General features: G+C 40.7%; 1 protein-coding gene and 1 long non-coding RNA gene across 3 annotated transcripts in view; one reads left to right on the top strand and one right to left on the bottom strand.

Moving 5' to 3' along the window:
- The window catches only part of COL4A3 (collagen type IV alpha 3 chain), a 153291-nt gene that overhangs the window by 98442 nt on the left and 30389 nt on the right, over positions 1-24460 (top strand). For both annotated transcript variants that reach the window (XM_051849085.2, XM_051849086.2), the window contains 13 exons: positions 841-911; positions 6015-6197; positions 7034-7202; positions 9071-9163; positions 9826-9930; positions 11604-11701; positions 12311-12461; positions 12917-13030; positions 14027-14194; positions 15348-15437; positions 15782-15916; positions 23270-23368; positions 24102-24191. In XM_051849085.2, the coding sequence (XP_051705045.2) occupies positions 841-911; positions 6015-6197; positions 7034-7202; positions 9071-9163; positions 9826-9930; positions 11604-11701; positions 12311-12461; positions 12917-13030; positions 14027-14194; positions 15348-15437; positions 15782-15916; positions 23270-23368; positions 24102-24191 (1566 nt within the window). The remainder of the gene's footprint in view (positions 1-840; positions 912-6014; positions 6198-7033; positions 7203-9070; positions 9164-9825; positions 9931-11603; positions 11702-12310; positions 12462-12916; positions 13031-14026; positions 14195-15347; positions 15438-15781; positions 15917-23269; positions 23369-24101; positions 24192-24460) is intronic.
- Positions 13412-24460, bottom strand: part of LOC127491686 (uncharacterized) — a 49723-nt gene continuing 38674 nt past the window's right edge. The window contains exons 2-3 of the long non-coding RNA XR_007920566.2: positions 18608-18710; positions 13412-13550 (exon numbers count right to left, since the gene is read on the bottom strand). This is a non-coding gene — a long non-coding RNA (uncharacterized lncRNA). The remainder of the gene's footprint in view (positions 13551-18607; positions 18711-24460) is intronic.

Here is a 24460-nt window from a genome sequence, read left to right as displayed (position 1 = left end):
TACAGGATATGAGAAACCCAAGCATCAGCTTAACTTGCTGTGCTACAATGCCAACCTCTACAATGCCAATATTGTAAGGACTAAGTAACGCAAAACCTATGGCCTTCTCTTGGCCATGTGACAGAACAGGTTTTTCTGCACGCCAACGCTGTTACTCCCAACAGCCACCACCTCTGCTTGTCAACCTCCCCATTCTTCAGTCGCAGAACTGACTAGGGGTAGTCAGTGTCTAGGTACAGAAAGTGTCCTATTGGTGCCCCTGTGTCACTCCCAGGCTACCAGAAACTCACCCGTGGTGCCACACATGGCCTTGGTTCTGCCACCTTGGTCTTTAGACACCATCGTCAACTTTTTTATCATTAATCAACAAGAGCTCAGGTGTCAGAGCCCTTGGTCAGTGCTCTGTTCTAGGCGCCTGTGTGCCTCCATTGCTTCACATCAACCCTGGAAGCAGGTGCAGTGGTTAACCCTGTTTGACAGATGAGGGAGCTGAGTCATAGTGTGACACATCAAATACATGAAAAAGCTTGCATTTGCTGGGCATAGATTCATGGCTGAATTTTACTCTTTTCTTGATGTAAAAATTTCTAACAATAAGCGTGTACTATCATCAGAAAAAAAGCTTGTCTGACAATCACAAAGATGAGAATTTTAGGAAGCTAAAACCTAAAAGTTCTTTTTTTTAATATTATCTCTTCCTCCAGTTATTTACTGCATTCTCTTATTGCACTGTGTGTTTTACCATAGAAATTGTCTTTCTTTCCTAAGAAAACACTCTATTTTCATCATTCACTGTATTATTCTGGCTACTCAGAATTGCTAATAACTCATTCACTGCAGGAGGACAAGGTGCAGCTGGCCCAAAAGGAAGCCCAGGGTCGCCAGGAAGCACAGGCCCTCCAGGATTTCCAGTAAGATTTCATGGTTTTGAAGCTTTATCTTCCATTGGGAAAACTGGGCATTCTGGAACACATATGTTATCAGTTTGGTATCTGAAAAACAGTAGATGTTTAATAGATCCTTGTTCATGGAATGAATAAACAAATGATGTGTGAATGAATCAATCTATAAATCACTGTAAATGCTATCAGAGACAGAAAACAGATATACGGTTGCCTGGAGCTGAGGTTGAGGCCAGGGATTAACCACAAGTGGAATTAGGGAAATGATGGAAATGTTTAATATTGATTGTGATAATGATTGTGGCATAATTCTAAAAAGTTATTAAAAATCCTTGAATTGTATTCTGTCAAAGGATATATTTTGTGGTTTGTAAAGTATGCTTCAATAAAGCTGTTAAAAATTAAAATCCTTGTAATTATCATAGAGAATCAGAAAGTGAATTTGGATAAATATATTTAAATCAAATTATCCAGAGATGCATGTTAAAATTTACCAATACTGGGAGGCACCAAAATGGTGGAGTAGGGAGGGAGCTTACTGCTCTAGTCTAGGGAAAGATAGTTTTAAAAATGTAGAGAGAGTGCAATTTCAGGGAAGAGTTAGGGAGAAAACAGCAGACGAAACTCCATGCAAATTAGAGGGGCACTGCAGATCCACATGGAGGCTGTGGATATAAACAACTCAGGACCCCAGCTGTCAAGAGCCTCAACACCAGCTTTGGATAGTGAGGTGAGACCAGACTGCAGCAGCCAGAGCCACTGGCAACATGCCACAGGAAGAGCCTGGCAAGTCTGTCTTGGAGCCTTGTGGGGGACAGTATACCTGCCAACATAAAGGGAAAAAAGGAAGCACTTTTCTCTCTCCCCACCCACCCAGTGCCAGTGTCCTGTAACTAACAGGGAATGGGCGGGCACCATTTTGGACATACACAACAGCTGCGCCAGTTCATGTCTGCACCACCCAGCAACCAGCCAAGAGAAGACACCTGAGTCTGGCTCAGAGAATTGACAGGGGCTTGGTGCTCATGACTTTTGGAGCCTTGTGTGTTGGGACTGTGAAAACACTGTGACTGTGCTGTGTGTGAGGGTGCAGGGTGTGGTTTGGTCAATGCGAGTGGCTCCACATGCTTGGCTCCCTGATTCCCTGGTGAAGGTCATTGCTGCAGCATCCGTGCTCACACCAAGGACTGCACAGATTCTTTGTGTAGTTCTTGTGACAGTGCTAGTGTTCAGTATTGGTCTCCTTGGAGGAGAGAAGGTGAGCATGAGCCTATGGTAACAGAGCTGAATAAACTCTCCCTCTGATTAAAAAAAAAAAAAAAGAGAGAGAGAGAGGAGATTTAGCACACCCAATTTGGGAGTCACATTGGACACTCCCTCACTCTGAAGCACAAAACAGAGCTCCCTGGCCAGAGCCAGTATACATCTCAGGGTATTCACTGACAGCAGACACTGCACTAATCCACAGAGGCATTGTCCAAAGATAAAAAACATCACAGGAAAAAAAAACAACAAATATCTCCACAAATGCCTAAAAATAAATGCAGCAATTCAAGAAGGAAGAATGAGGAAGACAGCATGACACCCCCCAAAGGAACACAACAACACTTCAATACTAGACATTTTTCAAAAGAAGAAATCCAAATGGCCAACAGACACATGAAAAAATGTTCAGGATCACTAGCAATCAGGGAAATGCAAATCAAAACCACAATGAGGTTTCACCTCACCCCGGTGAGAATGACTAACATTCAGAAATCTACCAACAACAGATGCTGGCAAGGATGTGGGGAAAAAGGGACACTAACCCACTGTTGGTGGGAATGCAAACTGGTTAAGCAACTATGGAAGTCAGTCTGGAGATTCCTCAGAAACATGAATATAACCCTACCATTCAACCTAGCCATCCCACTCCTTGGAATTTACCCAAAGGAAATTAAATTGGCAAACAAAAAAAGCTGTCTGTACCTAAATGTTTATTGCAGCTCAATTCACAATAGCTAAGACCTGGAATGAACCCAAATGCCCATCAACAGTAGACTGGATAAAGAAATTATGGGACATGTACTCTATAGAATACTATACAGCAATTAAAAAAAACAGTGAAATCTGGTCATCTGCAACAAAATGGAGGAATTTGGAAAACATGCTGAGTGAATTAAGCCAGTCCCAAATGGACAAATATCATATGTTCTCCCTGATTGGTGACAACTAACCGAGCACCAAAAAGGAAACCTGGTGAAGTGAAATGGACAGTATGAGAAACAGTGACTTGATCAGCTCTTGTCCTGACTGTTGATGTACAATGTAATACTTTATCCCTTTTAGTATTTTTTTTGTTCTACTTAAAACTATTGGTTGAGCTATGTAATTAACACACAATTATTCTTAGGTGTTTAAATTTAACTGAAAAGTGATCGCTGTTAAATATAAGAGTGGTAATAAAAGAGGGAGGGTATGTACAATTTGGAACATGCTCAAGCTGACTTGCCCCAAACGGTAGAGTTAGAAACATACCAGGGGATTCCAATTCAATCCCATCAAGGTGGCATGTACCAATGCCATCTCACTAGTCCAAGTGATCAATTTCTGTTCACAATTGATCATAATGATAGGACTAAGAGCCAAAGGGATCACATAAACAAGACTAGTGTCTGGAAATACTAACTGATAGAATCAAAAAGGGAGAGAACGATCCAACATGGGAATCAAGATACACAGCAGACTCCTAGAATGGCAGATGTCCTAAACAGCACTCTGGCCTCAGAATCAGCCCTTAAGGCATTCAGATATGGCTGAAGAGCCCATGAGAGTATTTTAGGCATGGAAAGCCAAGACACTCCGGCAAAAAAAAAAAAAAAAAAAAGAAAGATAAGACCTAAATGAAATATCTCTGCGAGTGAGATCCCAGTAGAAAGAATGGGCCATCAAAGAAGAACGTACCTTTCTCTGAATGGAGGAGAGAACTTCCACTTTGACTATGGCCTTTTTAAAATAAGATCAAAGTTGGCAAGCTCAGGGAGCTTCCATGGCCTTGGCAACTCATGACTAGAGCCTAGGGAGATTGCTGACGCCTTAAACAAGAGTGTCAATTTGTTAAGTCAACAACAGGAGTCACTGTGCACCTACTCCTCATGTAGGATCTCTGTCCTTAATGTGTAGTTCAATGTGAATTAATGATATGGCTAGTACTCAAACAGTATTTTGCACTTTGTGTTCTGTGTGGGGGCAAACTGATGAAATCTTTACTTAATATATACTAAATTGATCTTCTGTATATAAAGATAATTGAAAATGAATCTTGATATGAATGGAATGGGGGAGGGAGTGGGAGATGGGAGGGTTGTAGGGGGGAGGGAAGTTATGGGGGAGAGAAAGCCATTGCAATCCATAAACTGTACTTTGGAAATTTATATCTACTAAATAAAAGTTTAAAAAAAAAGAAAAAGAAAAAAAATGTGTATGAGAGGAATGCCAGATTACTTTCAGAGGATCTCCAAAGAGACATAGCAGACTTCTCATCAGAAACCCTACAGGCCAGGAGAGAATGGCGAGATATGTTCCAAGTCTTAAGAGAAAAAAACTGCCAAGCAAGAATACTGTACCTGCAAAGCTCTCATTTATGAATGAAGGTGAATAAAGACCTTCCATAACAAGCAGTAATGGAAATAATTTGTCACCACTCATCCAGCCTTACAAAAGATGCTTAAGGGATGTGCCACACATGGAAACATGGTCATCACTATGAAAGAAGGTGAGGCAGAAAATCCCCTAGTACAAAGTACAAAGGAAATCCAAAGTAAACAATAGAAATATTTATGGGAAAACAGCAGGGCAAAGTCGTTACTTATCAATAGTCACCTTGAATGTAAATGGCCTCAGCTCTCCAGTTAAAAGACACAAACTGGTTGAATGTAGAAAAAAATCTACTTGCTTCTACAAGAAACACATCTCACCAACAAAGATACATGCAGACTGAAAGTGAAAGGATGGAATAATATATTCAATGCTAACAGAAACAAACAAAAAAGCTGAGGTAACCATCCTAATATCAGAAAAAAATGATTTTAACACAAAAACTGTTAAAAGAGACCAAGAAGGGCACTATGCAGTGATTACAGGATCAATTCAACAGGAATATGTGACTATAATAAATGTATATGCACCTAATTACAGGGTACCTGGTTATTTAAAAGAAATGTTAATGGATTCAAGGGAGACATAGACTCCCATACAATAGTAATGGGTCTTCAATACTGTACTTTCAGCAATGGACAGATCAACCAGACAGAAAATCAGCAAAAAAAATAACAGTTAATCAACACTAGAGACCAAATGGACTTAATGGATGTCTACAGAACTTTTCATGCTACAGTTGCAGAATACACATTCTTCTCACCAGTGAATGGAACTCTCTTTGGGATACACCACATACTAGGCCATAAAGCAAGTCTCAGCAAATTCAAAAAAATCAAAATCATACTATGCATTTACTCTGTCCACAATGGAATGAAGCTGGAAATCAAGAACTCAGGCATCTCTAGAACATATGCAAACACATGGAGACTAAAAAACATGCTCCTGAATGAACAGATCATAGAAGATATCAAAGGAGAAATCAAAAAACTGTTCAAAAGCAGTTTTTTGTATGATTTGTTGAACTCTTTACTTAGTATAGAGTTGATCTTCTATGTATTAAGTTAATTGAAAATAGATCTTAGTAAAAATAAGAATGAGAATAGGAGAGGGAGGAGGAAGAAGGTTGGGGGTGGGGATGGGAGAGTGGGTACAGTGGGAAGAATCATTATCACTATGTTCCTATAGTTGTATTTATGAAATGCATGAAATTTGTGTACCTTAAATAAAAGCTTTCTAAGGAAAAAAAACTTACCAATTCTCAAACATAATCAATTATTATGGTGACTATATCATATTGAATTATCAAATTGTATACATATACATTTTTAATTATATTATTGTTTTGGAAGTAAAAGCAAACAAGTAAACAGCTTGAAATGACATATGTAGTGCAAAGAAAGTATTTTTTAAAAAAACCTATCTTCATTAAAAGTGATCCAAACACAATGCAAACTCATTTCTCTACCTCCCTAGGGATTCCCAGGAACACAGGGTGATCCAGGACTTAAAGGAGGAAAAGGTGAAACGCCTGAGCCCCAGGGGCAAGCAGGTGCCCCAGGGGATCCGGGGCTCAGAGGGCCACCAGGGAGAAAGGGCTTGGCGGGGATTCCAGGAACTCCAGGACTGAAAGGATTACCAGGACCTAGAGGTGAACCGGTTGGTATTTAGCAATGTTTTTCAAATTATTCTCGCTGTAGATGATGTGCTCTGAAATTAAAAGATGACTTATAGAAAATCAGCAGTCACTTGACACAATTCATGGTAACTGCAGAATGAGGCATCCTCCAATTAGTGGCAATAACCCAAGAAAAAATAATATTTTGACAAAATAAATAGGTAGCAGTCAGTGAGTTAGCCCAATTAAAATTCTATATTGATAATGATCCTGTCTTGTACAGAAAGTATAGTTCTATATTTGCATCAGGTGAATATATAGATGAGTTCAGAAAATGATTAGAGTGTAAGGCTTGAGTAGTAAGTATTTTAGGGGCAGTGTTAACTCTTTTAAGTAAAAATAAATGCATAAAAGGACAAAATGTTTAGGGGATGGTAGTCAAATAAGGAGCCCAAATGTGTTGTCCTTTAAAATATCTCCATTCAGGCAAAATACCCAATGAAAGCTACACAAGTAAAGATGGGTTGTACTGGTTATATTTTAGACATGTACCAGTAGCATGAATGTTACCTCTCAAGCCATTTCAACTGTTGAACTTGGGTTTAGTGGTTATTATCAGAAGGGAGGCATCTCATTGTAGGACATCTCAAATGTGACTCAAGGCAGTTGCAAGTTAAGTAAAGGTTGCTGGATTCCAAAAATCACAAAGCAACAGAAACATTCAGAGCCCTTGTTTCAGTGATTCCCATCAAATGCCAACTGTTTTATAATTCAAGAATCTTCCCAATGATAGACTAACTGCTATTCCTATCCAGCGTCAGATGAACCTGTTATAAGGAAAATGAACCACTATACAAACATGTTCCTATTGCCACAGGCCCTGAGTGGTGAGAAGGGGGACCAGGGTCCTCCAGGGGATCCTGGCTCCCCTGGGTCCCCAGGACCTGCAGGACCAGCTGGACCACCTGGCTATGGACCTCAGGGAGAGCCTGGTCCAAAGGGCACCCAAGGAGTTCCTGGAGCCCCTGGACCACCTGGAGAAGCCGGTTGGTTAGTTTTCTTTCCAGTCCTGTTTTCCTACGGAGTGGGTTGGTGGTCCCAAGAGCTAATGAAGCTCCCTCAAGACTAATGAATACATAGAGACTTACTTCTAAGAAATAGAATCTGGCACATAGACCCCAAGAAAGAGAATGTCGGATATGTTAGGAAAAAAATCCATTGTTTTCCTGTTACTGGGCAATTCAGCTGAAGTCTCCTATGGTAGTGTGTATCCATTACTGATACAAATATATGGCATGAATGGATGCCAAAGGATGGATGGAAGACAATTCTGAGAAACCAAGAGGAAGCAAAAACCCTAAAACTTATTTTAACCAGTCTCTTCCAGGCCTCAAGGGCTCACTAACATTGGTTTCAAATTTCTTCTTGATGCTCAATAGGCAAGTTATAAATAAAACTTCAAAATGTCTAGGATAAATGAAGAAAGGTGGTTTGGTAATAATTTTAAAACCCAGGTAACTTTGGGTTTGATTGTAGTTCTGTATTCAGGACAAATTAGTTCTTTAATGTTTGCCTGTGGCCAAGAATGTGAGGGGAAGAGAAGAATAAAATTCAATGCTGGTTTTAAACAAATAGTGCTACCAGGGTTATGTTTTACTTCCAACATTACTTTAAAGAGAAAAACACAATAAGCCCGTAGTCTAACTCATCTTTCAGTGTAAAACCTTTTCTGTGAACACTTTCATAGTACCTATAGTATTCATAGTCATTCTAGATTGCACACATCATTTTTGTTCACATATGTAGGTACAGCTCTACTTCATGCTAAAGATATTGCATATGATACCTACTTATACCCATTTATTTTTTGTCTCCCCCTCAATCTGAATATTGCTGTTCTGATTGAGAAATTAGTAGTACTATGGTGTTCTGCCGTCTAAATCCAGCCCATCACTTGTTTTTGTATGGCCCACAATCTAAGAATGGTATTTGCATTTTTAAATGACAACATTTTTTCATAGTATTTTGTGATGTGTGAATTAAATAAAATTTAGATATCATAATAAAGTTTACAGAAATACAGTCACACCTATTCATGTAGGTATTTTCTCTGGCTGCTTTCATGCTACAGTAGCAGAGTTGAGTAGTTGCAATGAAGATTTGAACCAGAGTCTAAATTATTTACTACCTGGCCCTTAACATAAAACTTGTCCTGACCTCTATTCCAATGCATCATCAAACCTTCTTCTGTTCTTTCTAAATGTGATTCTTTAGCGAAGGAGCTCATTGTTGTAGAATATTTTATCAAAATTTTCCCATGATACACTGTAAACCTGTTTTTCTGTAAGCATATAATTATATGGATAACCTTAAGCAATAACACATTTTGAATGTTGGCCACTGTGATTAGGACACTACCTTGAATCCTTACTTTCTAGGCAGGACTTATTTCTCTGCTGATAGGTGAGGAACTTATATCAGAGAGGTTAAGATATCTGCCCAAGCTCACAAATCTTATATACATCAGGGCCAAGATTCAAAACCAGGTCAGCCCAGGTCAAACTTGCTGTTTGTTCAAATACCATGCTGCCTTCCCATGAAAACTGGTCATTCAATAAAAAAAAGTCTTATGAGTAATCCTATCTTTTTTTAAACTAAGCTCTCTTTCAATAGACCAGCAGGTTGAGCTATTCATTAAAACAAGGCTTAGACAATCAGAGATGCCTATAAGTATTTGTGGATTTATTATGAAAGTTTCTATGGGCTGGTCATCCTTAAGCTAGTTGTCTGTAGAATCAGAGACTATTTGTTATTTTTGGGGGTATGTTTGTAAACCTGTTGTAATCATAATTTTCTGTTATTCAAGAAAAGCTTCAATATGCACCCCTCTCTTATTATCTCAACTTTTCTTAAGGTCCTAAGGGGGAACCCAGTGTTTCAACAGCAGTCCCAGGCCCTCCTGGACCTCCAGGGCCCCCTGGCCGTGCTGGCCCCCAAGGTCCACCTGGTGAGTATCCCCTTGGCCAAGTCTGGGCCTTGCCAGCAGATAGCACCTGACTCTCCCAGAAAAACACTCCCCCCATTACAAGGAAATATATATATTGTTTGGCTGTCATCAGATAATAAACAAGCAGGCAGGGGTCTTGCTTTTGTCCTCTGAAGTTATCTGAATTACTCCTATTGGTGCTTCTGATATAAAAGCTCCAAAAGAGCACTGATAAAATTTTTTAAGAATTGTAGAGAAGAGCCATCTTCATGGGTCTTGGTGGGGAGCAGGCTGTTTGCCAGTGTGATGATTTTCCAGGATGATTTTTCACAGCATTTTTCTTTGCCAATTATCTAAAATTTAATTTTGCATGCATGGAGGGAGACTTGCTTAGTTCAAGATATCTGGAATATTTCTTTTTAGGAATTAAATTTTCTTTTAAATTCTTTGCAGCTTCTAATGATTAATCTATGGATATGGTTGGGAGATATATATATATATATATATATATATGACATACAGTTCTATATATATAACATACAATTGAGGTTATATTGAAATTATGTCTTAATTTCCACAAAAGACGGGGATGACACAGAGAATTTAGACATTTTTTAAAGACAAGGTGAAAAAGTTACTCACTGGTGTGTGTGTGTGTGTGTGTGTTTGTATGTGTTTTAAAGGTGTCCCTGGACTGAAGGGCAGATGTGCTGACCCTGGTCTTCCTGGACCTGATGGTGAACCAGGGATTCCAGGAATTGGATTTCCTGGGCCTCCTGGACCTAAAGGTACATTTAAATGTTTAAAAACATGAGGTTCATTATAAATATGGCAAAAAGACAGGAAATATGAATAGTGAATAAAATAGGCGACATCCATAACAGCCTTTAAAATGACATCTTGTAAAGAGTCTGAAATAGGCAGAAAATCTTCCAGTAATCCCAGGTGAAAAGGCAGAATTCCCAATGATTTATGCGTTCTCACCTCAATCACGTTTTTTAAAATGCATAGAAAAAAGCTGGAAGGAAATTCAGCAAGATGGTAATGATTCTTCTTGATTATGGTAATATGAGGATGTTTTCTTTACTTGTTAACAACCATATTTTTATATTCATACATTTCTCCAGTTTATACATTTACTTTTTAAATAAGAAAGGCACCATTAATTCACAAATAGCAGGTTTCCCTATATACACCAAAATAAATTACAAGTTATTTTCCTTTAAAAAGAAAATGATTTTTCCCATTAAAGGAAAAACACTCCCAAAGAAGCAATCCAGATGCTGAGAGCTCCAACAGCAAGCTAAGGCTCTCCACTGATGAGGTCTTCCAAATTCTGTCCCTGCTGACAACAAAGTGACCTCAGTCCCTGGATTGTCCTGTAGAACTGCAACTTTTATGATCATTTCATGTTTGTTTCAATATTATTTAAGATGTTTGTCAAGATATAATTCATTTTGGGGATTTTGCCTCAATGATTAACATGTCATCAATGTTTATTATATATCAATTCTGCCCAAATACCAGCCTGTTAATTTCAACATATAGATGTCAAAATGGAAAATCTAATCACATTTATCATGTAGTCCCAAGGAGGCTTTGACTCCAATTTTGTGAGTTTCTTCCTAATGATTTATGATGTGTTGACGCTTACCCCACATTTTTCCTTCTCCTTCTCGGACTCTGCATAAACAAATTGCCTCCTGGTTCTGTAGCTCTGTGGATTTACTTTCTGGAAGAAGACTGTAAACTGTGGGGACCAGAACCAGCCCAAGATCTCCTTGAAATTGAAGATTTACAATTTACAATTGTACAGTTGAACCCATTGAATCAACTAGCTGTGAATTAAACATTGTCCACATTAGGGGCCTGAAGGAACTCTCTGAAGGCAGCCTTACTTCGCTTTCTGAATCACAGAACCAAGACACTGAAGTGTGGGCCTCCTTTCTCAATTTTATTATAAATGTATAAGAAGTTAATGCATTGTGAAGTACAGACACTACAGTGCATGAAGATTTAATTCTCCTGAATAGCCCATGTTGAAAAGGCTACCTAGGGCTCTGGAGTAGCTCTATACCTTGATCTGAGTCAGGCTTGCATGGATATAGATTAACAGAAAAATCCATTCAGCTGTGCACTAAACAGAAATGCTTTTACATAAAAAGTTAGTCAGTCATATGATCAACCAGCGTCAGTGGTTTGAAGAGTTGATGAATCAAAATTGTAGCCCTACTTAACAATAAAATGGAGAAAGTTTTATTTTCATTGGAAACTAACATAATCTGATTTGAACATTTCTAAGTACTAATTTATCACTTGGTCTTCTCATCATTCAAACTTTCATGAAAATATCTCTAGTTATTTCCATATAAAATATTAGATTAAAAAGAAGAGCGGTACTGCTCAGAATCTTTCAGTAAGACAAATCCTAGAGCATTGATTGTTTTTCCTTCTTCTGCAGGAGACCAAGGTTTTCCAGGGACAAAGGGTTCACCAGGGTGTCCTGGAGAAATGGGAAAGCCAGGGATACCTGGAAAGCCAGGCCTCCCAGGAGCCAAGGTCTGCAATTTTTAAAACTCAAACTTACATAGGGAAGAGGATGACCACAGTAGACCAGTTGGGATGCCCCTCTCCCAGGCAGGATTCTCTCTCTCTCTCTGAGTGTGGAAATGAGAAACAGATTTGTAGATGATGATGATTTGAAATCTTTTTGATATGAAAATTTTTAAAAAGTTTCTCTGGACCATCCTCCCTTTTAAAAAGGAAAATAGAAGATGTTACAAGGCAACTTTGCATCTCTATTTCTTCCTTGATGGTCTCCTAAACGTTCGGAGTATTTAAGAATGGGAGAACTCTATATAAAGAATTGTGGGTAAACTATGACAGAAGTTTGCAAAAGTAAAGATATCTAGAGTGTTCAGCTCACAGACAGTTCCTCAGTCTTCTGAAAAAAAAAAAAAAGCGGAGGCTACATATCCTGAAGCACTACAGAGCATAACATTACAGAAAAATCAGCAACTGTAACTCAAAAGGGAAAATTGTTCCAGGGGTGCTGGCTGTGCAGGAGGGACTCAGTGTCTCCACAAGGAAATAGCTTAGAGACTAGCCAGTATCAGTGAGGATCGGGAAGCATTCTATAGCAAAACTAACATCATTTCTGTGCTATAGGGAGAACCAGCTCTAGCCATGCCTGGAGAACCAGGAAAACAAGGTTTTCCAGGAGAAAGAGGCAATTCTGGGGAATATGGAGAAATCGGACTCCCTGGACTTCCAGGTCGCCCTGGAATTCCAGGAAAAGAAGGGCTTGATGGACCACGAGGTACAATAGCAAGTGTGATTACTTTTCTCCACTGTGAGCTGGGCTAAAATTCAGTAAACTGAGTGTATAGGTGCTCTATTGATGAAGAATTCTTGTCAAATAAAATTCTAGCTCAAGAAATAGGATCTGTGGGGCCTGATTGTTTTCCCATTCAACTTAGCTGCCCTTCCTCCCTCCCTCCCTCCTTCCCTTCTTTCCCTTCTCTTCCCTTCTCTTCCCTTCCCTTCCCTTCCCTCCCCCCCTCCCCTCCCCTCCCCTCCCCTTCCCTTTCCTTTTTTGTGAGAGTACTCTATGAAAGGTATATTATGTATAGGTCCAATTTAATGGGGGAAAGGAGTCATAGAAGAATGACTGGGATAGCAATACTTGGACCTTGGGTTTTGGCACCTGAATATACTCTTGGACTAACTCTCTCTCTCTCTCTCTCTCTCTCTCTCTCTCTCTCTCTCTTGCAGGAGATCCAGGGCAGCCTGGACCACCTGGAGAAACAGGATTACCAGGAAGGTGCTTTCAGGGTCCCAGGGGAGCCCAGGGTCTTCCAGGCTTAAATGGACTGATGGGACAGCCAGGTAGGAGAAGATTCTGAAACCAGTCATAGTTACCAGTTGGGCAGGCAACCAGAGACTCCTGGTGTGTGCTTTGCTGCTTAACGTGGAAACTGTCCAGTAACAAATGCTGAACACTGCTCAGTGAGAAATGTCATACCATAAATAGAAACCTGGCCACCATAGATTTGTGCCACCCAGCAGTGTGCAGTGCCTTCAGAGGAAGAGACCCGAAGTTAATGTAGTGAGTTGGATTGTGACACACGCATATCAGTCTGAACACTGGAGATTGATTAGATAGTGCATTTACATTTGCTTGTGCATATATACACTCTAGAGGTTTTATTTTAATACTTCCATAAGATATAAAAGTAGTAAATTCTTATTAAAATAGAGTAGATGTATTTAAAGATGCCAGTTTAACATGTTATAAACAAAAATACGTAGTTGATTGCTTTACAGACAAAATAAATGAAAATAAATCTGAATGGTGCAACCTGGATGTCCACTTTTTGTCTCTTCTCCATCAGATTTGGTGGACCATCTGTGGAAAAAAGTCTTTAGAATTCAGCTAATGTCTCTTACTTGCCATACAGCTTATGTGTTCACAAGTAAAATTTTAGCCAAGACCTTTATTGTCATAGTGATGGTATTATTGTTTCCAGAAGCATCTGGTGGCTCACCTCCACAAGGGTGACTCTGTAAACCTCCTGCAGGCTAAAGACTGAGCCAGCCATGAAGGTAGTCCTAGAATGTGCCTCAGGACTAAGAAATAGACATAAATCTTAACACTGTTATTACTACGTGAACCGCAGAAACAGACAGTATTAGAGCCAGAAGGGATCTGAGAAATTTTGTGGAGGAGGACATTAGAAAAAAATAACCACATAAATACATTAACAAATGTGGTTTACCCAAAAGCACGCAGCTAAATATTTAAAGCCATAAAGTATTTCTGGAGTAGGGGGAAGAACTTGTATGTTAACTCATTCAATCACACATTCATTCATTCATATTTAGGCAGAAGAGGCGAAACAGGCCCAAAAGGAGACCCAGGGATTCCAGGCCTGGATAGACCAGGATTTCCTGGGGAACCAGGACCACCTGGAATGCCAGGTCATGGAGGTGAAGTGGGACCACCTGGTCCAAAAGGATATCCAGGGAATCCAGGATTCTCAGGGCCACCAGGTATCCTTTCGCATGCTCTCATTTCCTCCTTCTATCTTCTGCCACAGTTTCCTATCAAGGTGGCAATGTAAACTGTGCATAGGCATAGGCTCTAGGCTTTGTGCTTTGCTTTCAATTTGTATAATTTTTCCCTTTTGAATGATTTATAAGGGACCAGGAGCAAGAGGGTGGTAAAATGTTGGTGGCAGGATGACCTCATTCCACAATTACCCAGGATATGACTAATTGTGCTGTGTGATCCTTTTTGGTATTAGAGTAATGCTGGCATTAACAGATCAGTTCAGACTGCTAAAGTGTTCCCTCCTGTGGTATTTTCTAGAAGAGCTTGGGAAGAATTTCTATTCTGTAAACATTTGGTGGAATTCACCCCTAAAGCCTTCTGGATCTGGGCATTTCTTTGTGGGAAGTCTCCAAATTATGACTCCATCTCTTCACTTCCTAGAGATGGATTCAGATTTTCTACTTATTTTTGAGTCACTTTTAGTAAATGTATGTTTCCTAAAAGGAATCTGCCCATTTTGTCTATGTTACATCCTTTTTGCCATAGAGATGTTTATAATCCTTTTTACTTCATGGCTATTTTTATAGCATAGATGTTGGGAAAGAATATCCCAACAGAGTCCTCATGGCATAAGGACCTCATTTGATGCCCCCTCCAGAAGAGCCCAGATTAGCAACTTGATTGACAGATTATCCTTTTGTTCATATTTCGGTGTCACTGCCACGTGCCAGCACCATTCTAAGCACCAGAGATAAGACTCCCTGCCTTTGTTAGGGGAGCAATAGTAACTGTAATTAACAGCTACGCTCAACTAGATACAAGTGTACAAGTGCAATGAAGAAAATAAAATAAGGGATATACTTGTAACAGGAAACTGTTGGTAAGGGAGTGGGAAGATGGAATTCTCCAAAATGTCAGCATTCTCTGTTCTCATCCATCAAAGTTATTTTGCTGCCAATGATTTCCACATAGAAAAGAGGTTTAAAAAAAAGATCATATACTGATCCATTTCCTAACAAACATAGTTATCTTTCTATTCACCAACCTGTGGTTCAACTACCAATTTCTGTATACAAATGTCCTTCTGCTTATGGAGTAGTTTGTTTTTCTCATTCTATACCTGTGCTGCTTTCTGTCCCTGTGTCTCCACAGGTGAAAGGGGAAAGATGGGGATGATGGGCTATCCTGGAACCACAGGCCCTCCTGGGCTTCCTGGGAGCCCCGGCTACCCTGGGCAGAGGGGTAAGTGCTGCAGAGCCTTGTCTTTCCAGGGATCACAAGGCACGGGCGTGTGCATTTCTTTTACAGCAAGATAAATCGCATTTCATTCTTTGGGGGAAAAATAGCTCTGTAAGAACAACATGTGTGATTTTTCTGTTTTTCTCTATTACTTCTTCCCGTTTCAATGGAACCCTCTATTATCACTGCTGGCCTAATCCCACCAATGACTTATTGAATTCTCAGCCAGATACCTGTTTTTTTGTTTGTTGGCTTTGTTCTGTTTTCGTGTGAGCCCTGTTCACTTTCGCATGCCCAGAACCTGCTTAAAGAGGGAGGGGTTTGATGTTGTTTCTCCTGTCTGCTAGGCAGCCTTGGAATCCCAGGAGTAAAGGGCCAGAGAGGGCCCCCAGGAGACGAAGGGGAACAAGGGGACAGAGGAAATCCTGGACCTGCACGATTAATTCAGGTTAAGGGAGACAAAGGAGAACCGGGGCCTAAAGGTAAAGAATTTCTTATGTTTAGAATCAGAACTAAGAAATTATCCAGGGGCCGGTGCTGTGGCATAGTGGGTAAAGCCGCCACCGCCTGCAGAGTTGGCATCCCATATGGGCGCCAGTTCAAGTCCTGGCTGCTCCACTTTTTTTTTTTTCTTTCCTTATTTGACAGGTAGAGTTAGACAGTGAGAGAGACAGAGAGAAAGATCTTCCTTCCATTGGTTCATCCCCCAAATAGCTGCTAAGGCTGGAGCTGCGCCGATCCGAAGCCAGGGGCCAGGTGTTTCCTCCTGGTCTCCCAGGAGAGTCTCCCATGCAGGTGCAGGTGCCCAATCACCTAGGCCATCCTCCACTGCCTTCCCAGGCCACAGCAGAGAGCTGGATTGGAAAAGGAGCAGCTGGGACTAGAACCCGGCGCCCATATGGAATGCTGGTGCCGCAGGCGGAGGATTAGCCAAATGAGCCACTGTGCCGGCCCTGCTGCGCTTCTGATTCAGCTTCTGCTATGGCCAGAGAAAGCAGTAGAAGATGGTCCAAGTCCTTGGGCCCCTGCACCTGCGTGAGAGACCCGGAGGAAGCTCCTAGCTCCTGGCTTCCAATTGGCACAGCTCCAGCCGTTGTAGCCATCTGGGGAGTGAACCAGCAGATGGAAGACCTCTCTGTCTCTCTCTCTCTGTTTCTCTCTCTGTGTTTCTCTCTCTCTGCCTGTGTGTTTCTCTCTCTCTCTCTCTCTCTCTCTGCCTTTCCTCCTCTCTGTGTGTAACTCTTTCAAGTAAATAATAAATAAATCTTAAAAAAAAAGAAATTATCCAGACTAATCTCTTTTGCTGACAGATGAGGACCATGAGGGCCATGTTGTGCTGCCTGTCCAAGCCACACAGCAGTTGAGGGCTGAACATGAACTAGAATTGAGTCTTAGTTTGCCTCCCATAGTGATTTGCCTGCTTAATGTATAATTTTTTGCTTCTAAGTTAGTTCTGAATTTTGTCACTAGTCTATTTTTAAATGAGAAGTCTTAAAACCTTCTTTTTGCCAAGCATGGGAAACTCTTAGAGAATTCCACATTGAAAAACTTTTCTGGCTGAAATTAAAAATTCCACCCCAAAATTTACTTTACTCTGTCATCTGCCAGAATAAATTTTTCTAGTTGCATCTAAAAATTACTTCTTGTGCCTAAAAATCCTTTGGAGAATAATTACTAAAAAGAAAGTATAGTATGCTTTAAAGAAAATTTACCCTTTATAAATTCTGTCCATTGCAAGATGTGGTTAATGGGCTAAAATTCAAACCCACTCATATTATTTGAGCTCTTTTGTTGGAAGTTTTTGTCAGATGATCAATACAATCAAAAACGCATTTTAAAAAGGCCTCCCTCAAGTTTCCTTACCCAGATTTAAGTCCCAGTAACTTTAGAAAAACAGAGTTGCTGGATAAAATGTTATCTTTGAAGATCACTCTTTCATAGCAGGGGGAAGAACTAAAGCATAGCATCGATGAAGTAAAAGAAAATGTCTTTGCAGTAGCAAAACCAGATCATATTCTGAGAGATTTCTCATGAATTCTTAGAAGTGAGATTGCATCCAACAAACACATCTGTGCTCGGCCCCTGAAGAATTTGGGTCCAAGTGAAGATTTGCTTTTAAAATCCTGCACAGGGTGCTATAGAACACCCTAAAGAAATGGAATAACTGGTTTTGGGGAGTTAGGAAAGCTTCAACAGCAGTGGCAAGAGTTCTGAAAAGTGATGTAATCCAACGAATTTATCAATTGAAAAAATGGGAAATCATTGGAAATAACTGACTTATGAGAAATATGTTTTTGGATAAAAGGGAATAAAAAGGAATCGGGAACTAAAAGCCTTTTAGATAGCCTTCATTAATCTGGTTGGAAAAGACAGTTCTAATGCACACAGAAGATTTGTTCTATCTTTAACAATGAAATGAAAGTAATGTGAATTTTACAGAATTCTGCTAGAACTGTCTAAGGCAAGATACGAAGACATCCTGGCACAAATCTCCTATCCTCATAAACTGTCTGCAGACACCACTTCCCAGGCTATTGTGGGTGACTAACAGAATACGGAAGCATTTCGGAAAAAAATACACGAACAGCATACACCCAAGTGTGGATCTGCAGGCATAAATGTACAATGGGTACTCACTGAAAATTGAAGAATTTCCCTTGTATAGAGGGACACAAGCTGTTTCTAGGCTTCTATCAAAACTTTGTCTCACTTGAAGTACGGTATGCATCACAGCAGTTCCTTTGTACGCATATAGCTTTTTCAATGCATCACCACGGAGCACAGATTGAAAAGTCATATTACCTAGTCCTGTATGATTTCAATATGGGCATTGTAAAAAAAATCTGAATCTCTACTTCAAAGACATCTGCTGTAATGAGCACAAGATCCTAAGGGCACCAATAAGCACTGTCACTATTCTTTCCTGGAAGGCACTGCATGGGACTCTTAGGCGCAAGTGTAAAAGATAATGAATAACACAAGTTCAAATTAGTATTGTTTTGTTTTTTAACAAAGACAAGACCCATGTGGCACTTGCCATGTGATGGTACTGTTCTAAGTTTTACAAATCAGTAAAGATTGACTCAATCAATCTTCATAATAAGCCTAGGAGGAGGAATTCTCCTTGCTGTCATCCAGTTTTACAAATGGGCAGTAGAAAAGTTGTTACTTACCCAGTGTCAGTCTGATAGGAAGTGGCAGAGATGGCCCTCAAACTGACACCTTTGGTTTCAAAGTTTAGACTCCTTGTTCTGCCAGGTACCCCGACAGTGAGCCCTGTATGAGTTGAGAAAAGCAGTAAATAAAAGTGACTAGGGCAGACAGAAAAGCCTCATGAAAGAGAATATAAACTGTGCATAAGATTAAGATGAGCAAACCAAACTCTTGACCCAAAATCTTTCCAAGAGTCCTCTGTCTTAAGAATTCAAATGTTGGAGCCAACATTTTTGTGTAGCGGGTAAGGCTGCTGCCTGCGATGCCAACATCCCATATGGGCACTGGTTTGTGTCCCTGCTGCTCCACTTCTGATCCAGCTGCCTGCTAATGTCCTGAGAAAAGCAGTGGAAAATGGCCTAAGTACTTGGGCCCCTGCCACCCGTGTATGAGACCTGGAAGAAGCTCCTGCTCTTAGCTTCAACCTGGCCTAGCCCTGACCATTACAGCCATCTGGGGAGTGAACCAGCGGATGGAAGACCTCTCTGTCTGTCTTTTGCTGTCTCTCTCTATATTTCTGACATTCAAATAATTAAATAAATTATAAAAGAAAAAAGAATTCAAATGTCTGGATAAGGCATTTGGTACAGTAGTTAAGATGCTACTTGGAACACTCACATCTCATGTTGGAGTATCTGGTTCAAGTCCCAGCTCCTCTGTTTCTGATTCCAGCTTCTTGCTAAAATACGGCCTGGAAGGCAGCAGTGGTGACTCAAGTCTTTGGGTCTCTGCTCCTCATGGGGGAAACCTTGATTGAATCTTAAACTCTGGCCTTGGTCTGGCGCAACCCTTGCTTTTGGGAAGTGAACCAGTGATTGGAAGATTTGTACGTGTGCATGTGTGTGCTCATGTGCATGTACACCTTTATAAATTAAAAAATGAAAATAAATAAAGATTACTAACAAAAACAATTCAGATTTCTTGGACTGGCATACAAGTAGCTTTGCTGTTTGTTGTTTGCCTTTCTCTCTAGCCACGTGACATTCATGTAGTCAACAATTATTTTTTAATACCGTAGTCATTTTATTATGTCCTGAATACACAGAGGCAAACAAAACACTTTGCTTCCTGGTCACAGTGAAGCCTGTAGTTTAGTGAGGAAAAGAGACATTAGTGGACCTATAAACATTTTATGTATAGACCAAGTAGTAAATATCTTAGACCTTGGCCCCTGTTGCTTATTCTTCTTTGACTTTTGTCTTTTTTTAAAAGATTTAATCATATATTTATTTATTTGAAAGGCAGAGTTACAGAGAGGCAGAGGTAGAGGCAAAGAGAGAGAGAGAGGTCTTCCATCCACTGGTTCCTCCCCAAGTGGCTGCAATGGCCGGAGCTGGGCCTACCCAAAGCCAGGAGCCAGGAGCTTCTTCAAGGTCTCCCATGCTGGTGCAGGGGCACAGGGGCTTGGGCCATCTCCTACTTCTTTCCCAGGCCATAGCAGAGAGCTGGATCGGAAGTGGAGCAGCGGGGACTCAAGCCGGCACCCATATAGAATGCAGGCAGCAGCTTTACCTGCTATGCTACAGTGCTGGCCCCTTTTGTTTGTCTTCGTTTTGTTTTAAAAATAGCCCTTTTAAACTGTCAAAACAGGCCGGTGCCGCAGCTCAATAGGCTAATCCTCTGCCTTGTGGCACCAGCACACCGGGTTCTAGTCCCAGTCGGGGCACCGGATTCTGTCCTGGTTGCCCCTCTTCCAGGCCAGCTCTCTGCTATGGCCCAGGAGTGCAGTGGAGGATGGCCCAAGTGCTTGGGCCCTGCATCTGCATGGGAGACCAGGAGAAGCACCTGGCTCCTGGCTTCGGATCAGTGTGGTGCGCCGGCCGCAGCGCACCGGCCGCAGTGGCCATTGGAGAGTGAACCAACGGCAAAGGAAGACCTTTCTCTCTGTCTCTCTCTCTCACTGTCCACTCTGCCTGTCAAAAAATAAAATAAAATAAAATAAAATAAACTGTCAAAACAACCCTGGGCTCTCAACACATACGAAATCAAACTAGATTGAGTCCAAAGGCTGTATTTTGTCAGCCTCTAAAAACAATTAAGCAAATGAACACTCTAAACTATATACAATTATATTTTTGGTTTGTAATAAATGACACAAATGGGAAATACACAATAATCGGCCCCCCTGCTACCCACCACTCATGTGCACAGACTATTTTCTTCTTTTTTAAAAAAAGATTTATTTATTTCTGTGAAAGAGTTAAAAGAGAGAAGGAGAGATAGAGAGAGAGATCTTCTATCCATTAGTTCAGTCCCGTAATGACCAGGCCTGGGCCAGGATCTTCTTCCAGGTCTCCCACATGGATGACAGGAGCCCAGGAACTCAGGCCATCTTTTGCTGCTTTCCCAGGCCATTAGTAGGGAGCTCAATCAGAAGTGGAGTTTCTGGAACTTGAACTGGTGCCCATATGGGGTGCTGGGGCTGCAGGTCATGGCTTAACCCACTCACTGCACCATAGCCAGTTCCTATTTTCTTATCAGGAATCCAGTGCTTTCTCCACACAATTATCCCTCATTCAGTTTCCAGGAATGAGCTACTGGGGAGAGTGTTGTGGCGCAGTAGATTAAACCACAGCTTGCGATGGCATCCCATATCAGAACGCTGGTTCAAGTCATGGTTGCTTCTCTTCTCATAAAGCCTCATGCTAATGCACCTGGGAAGGCAGTGAATGATGGCCTAAGTGTTTGGGCCACTGCTACTCAACTCTGGGCTCCTAGCTTTGAACTAGACCAGTCCCAGCTATTGTGGCCATTGGGAGAATGAACCAACAGATGAATCTCTCTCTCTCTCTCTCTCTCTCCCTCTACCTCTCTCTCTCTCTCTCTCTCTCTCTCTCTCTCTCTCTCTCTGTCTTGCTATCACTCTCTGTCACTCTGGCTTTCAAATAAATCTTATTAAAGGATTTTAAAGAATGACCTACAAAATATTGTTTTTCCAGAAATTCTTCCCAGTAGTGTATTGGACCCAGCTGTATTACAGATCTTATCTAATTGGGTGGTAATTGTTTGCTAAGTTGGCTGCTCCTCAGCTAAACACTAAAAACTTAGGGGAAAAGAATTAGATTTATTTATATGTCCAGTACTCAGCACAAGACCTATGTATTAATTATATTCAAAAGTACGTAATAATAAATACATGGACAAGAAAAGAGCCTTGAGAAGTGAGTCTGCTTGAGAAAAGGCACAAAACCAGGCCACACACAGGTTGCGGAATGCTTCACAGCGGAGGAGTTCATCATTTACTCTGCAGGTAATGGAGATCAGTGAGTAGCAATGAGCAAGAGAATAGTGTCAAAGCCATGTTTAGGGAAAGGAGAAAGCTGTTCTGGGAAGTGTATGAGCTTTCAAACCATGCAGAAGTGGTACAAATCCCAGTGCTATCAGTGATGAGTGTGACTCTAGGTCAGGCTAGACTTACCTAATAATAAATTATCATTTTAATAAATGGGCTGAGAGCAGAACAGTTTAGATGGGAATAGCATAGTCCATAATGCTCTCTTTTTTTAAGATTTATTTATTGGGACGGTTTGGGAGTGGGAGGGCAGGTATGGGGGGGGGGGGAGAACTGCTATAATCCAAAAGTTGTACTTATGAAATTTATATTTATGAAATAAAAGCTTTCTATAAAAAAATCCAAGTGAAACATAAAAAAAATATTTGTTTATTTGAAGGGCAGAGTTACACAGAGAGAAACAGAGAGACAGAGAACGAGCTCTTCCATCCACTGGTTCACTCCCCAAATAGGCTGCAGTGGCTGAAACTGCACCTATCCAAAGCCAGGAGCCAGGAACTTTTTCCAGGTCTCCCATGTGGGATCAGGGGTCCAAGCACTTAGGCCACCCTCCACTGCTTTTCCAGGTCATTAGCAAAGAGCTGGATTGGAAGTAAAGCAGCTGGGACTCAAACTAGTGCCCTTATAGGATGCTAGCACTGGAGGTGGTGACTTTACATTCTACACCATGGCACCAATCCCTAATGCTCTGTCTACACTAAAAAAACTTAAAAGGTATTTAGGCCACTGATTCCTAAAATATTATTTTATTTTTTAAGATTTATTTATTTATTCAAAAGGCAGAGTTATAGAAAGGCAAAGGCAGAGAAAGAAAAAGAGAAGTCTTCCATCTGCTGGTTCATTCCCCAAATGGCAGCAACAGCTGAAGCTGGGCTGATCCAAAGCCAGGAGTCAGGAGCTTCTTCCGGGTCTCCCATGCTGGTGCAGGGGCCCAAGGATTTGGGCCATCTTCTACTGCTCTCTCAGACCACAGCAGAGAGCTGGATCAGAAGTGAGCAGCCAGGACTCAAACCGGTGCCCATATGGGATGCTGACACTGCAGGCAGTGGCTTTATCTGTTATGCCACAGCGCTGGCCTCAATATTATTTTATTTTAAAGTGTAGATATTATAATTGCTAGTGTTCATTGAAGACTAACTCTTGCCAGGAACTGTGCTAATACATTATAAATACTATCTCATTTAATCCTAAAAAGACACAGGCCCTCACCTTTCCATCCTTTTAACAAATGTCCTATGCTATGTTACCACAATATCCTGGTTTAAACCAGGATGTGTAGAGTCTAATAAAATTCCAATCTGTATCTTTAATATCTGGTTTTTAACTTTAGGACTTGCAGGAAATCCAGGAGAGAAAGGAAGCAGAGGCATCCCAGGGTTACCAGGTCTAAAAGGTCTTGAAGGGCCCCCTGGACCACCAGGACCACCAGGTATTGCTGAGTCTCCAAAAGAAATATCATGTTTTAAGTTTCCTTAGATCCGAATGTAATAAAACTTGTTTCTAAACATACTGGGTTGATTATGAACTCTGCTCCAATGCTGCTTCAGCAGAGATTCACTTCTAAATCAAACCCAAATGAAGGCATGTATTTTATATATATATATGTATAAATATAAATATATATATAATATATAAGTGTGAATTATATATAATGAGTCATAGTTTTACTTTGAAATTTTTGATATGATTCTAAATAATAGTTTATTACAATATCACGTCAAAGATGCAAATTAGAAGGTGTTTTAGGGGCTTTTCTTTTTTAAACAAATTATTGAATTTACAAAGTAATATTTCAGACAGCTCAAGCAGCCTGCTAGTCCCCATAACCACCTCAGTAACAAAATAAATCACACGTCATTAAAGCTTCAATATGCAGTTAGAAACTTACTATGTGGTCACAGGAACCCATCTTTCCTGCCACCATTGCTTTTAGGGTGACTTTGTTTGAAACCCAGTCTTGCTGACAAGAGTCAACTAGAGTGTTGCATGCTCTCTGTCTCCAGTTCCTCTCCTTACCTGAAGGCACAGACAGCCACACAAGTGCCTATACCAGCTGGTCTAGCTCAGGTGCATTCATTCACTCATGCAAGCAACAAATTTTTATTGTGCACTGCTTCTATCCAGGAACTATGCAAGGTGTATGACTAATTTTTTCCCCCAAGGTCCCAAAGGAGATCTGGGAATCATTGGGAGTCCTGGGGAGCCAGGGCCACGTGGTGAGCCAGGAACCATGGGGCACATGGGCGTGCCAGGTATGTACAAGGTCCTGTTTGGAGGCCACAAGCTGGTGATAAGTCACACTTCTGGACTTGTTGTGCAGCAATTTTGGTTTTCTGTTTGGCTGAAACTTTGTGCAATATAACTTGATTTGATTTTAGACTAAAGCACTTTGCGCAACTGGAAAATCAGTGAGAACAAAATAACATTTTTGTTATATAAAAATGATCCAGTATAACTTCCTGATACATTTGTGATCCTTAAATACCAATTTCCTAGAAGAAACATGGCTTGTGCAGGGGCC

The sequence above is a fragment of the Oryctolagus cuniculus genome, chromosome 3 (genome assembly GCF_964237555.1).
Source record: "Oryctolagus cuniculus chromosome 3, mOryCun1.1, whole genome shotgun sequence".
Lineage (NCBI taxonomy): Eukaryota > Metazoa > Chordata > Mammalia > Lagomorpha > Leporidae > Oryctolagus > Oryctolagus cuniculus.
The sequence above is the reverse complement of the archived record's forward strand: the minus strand, read 5'-3'. Positions and strand labels throughout refer to the sequence as shown.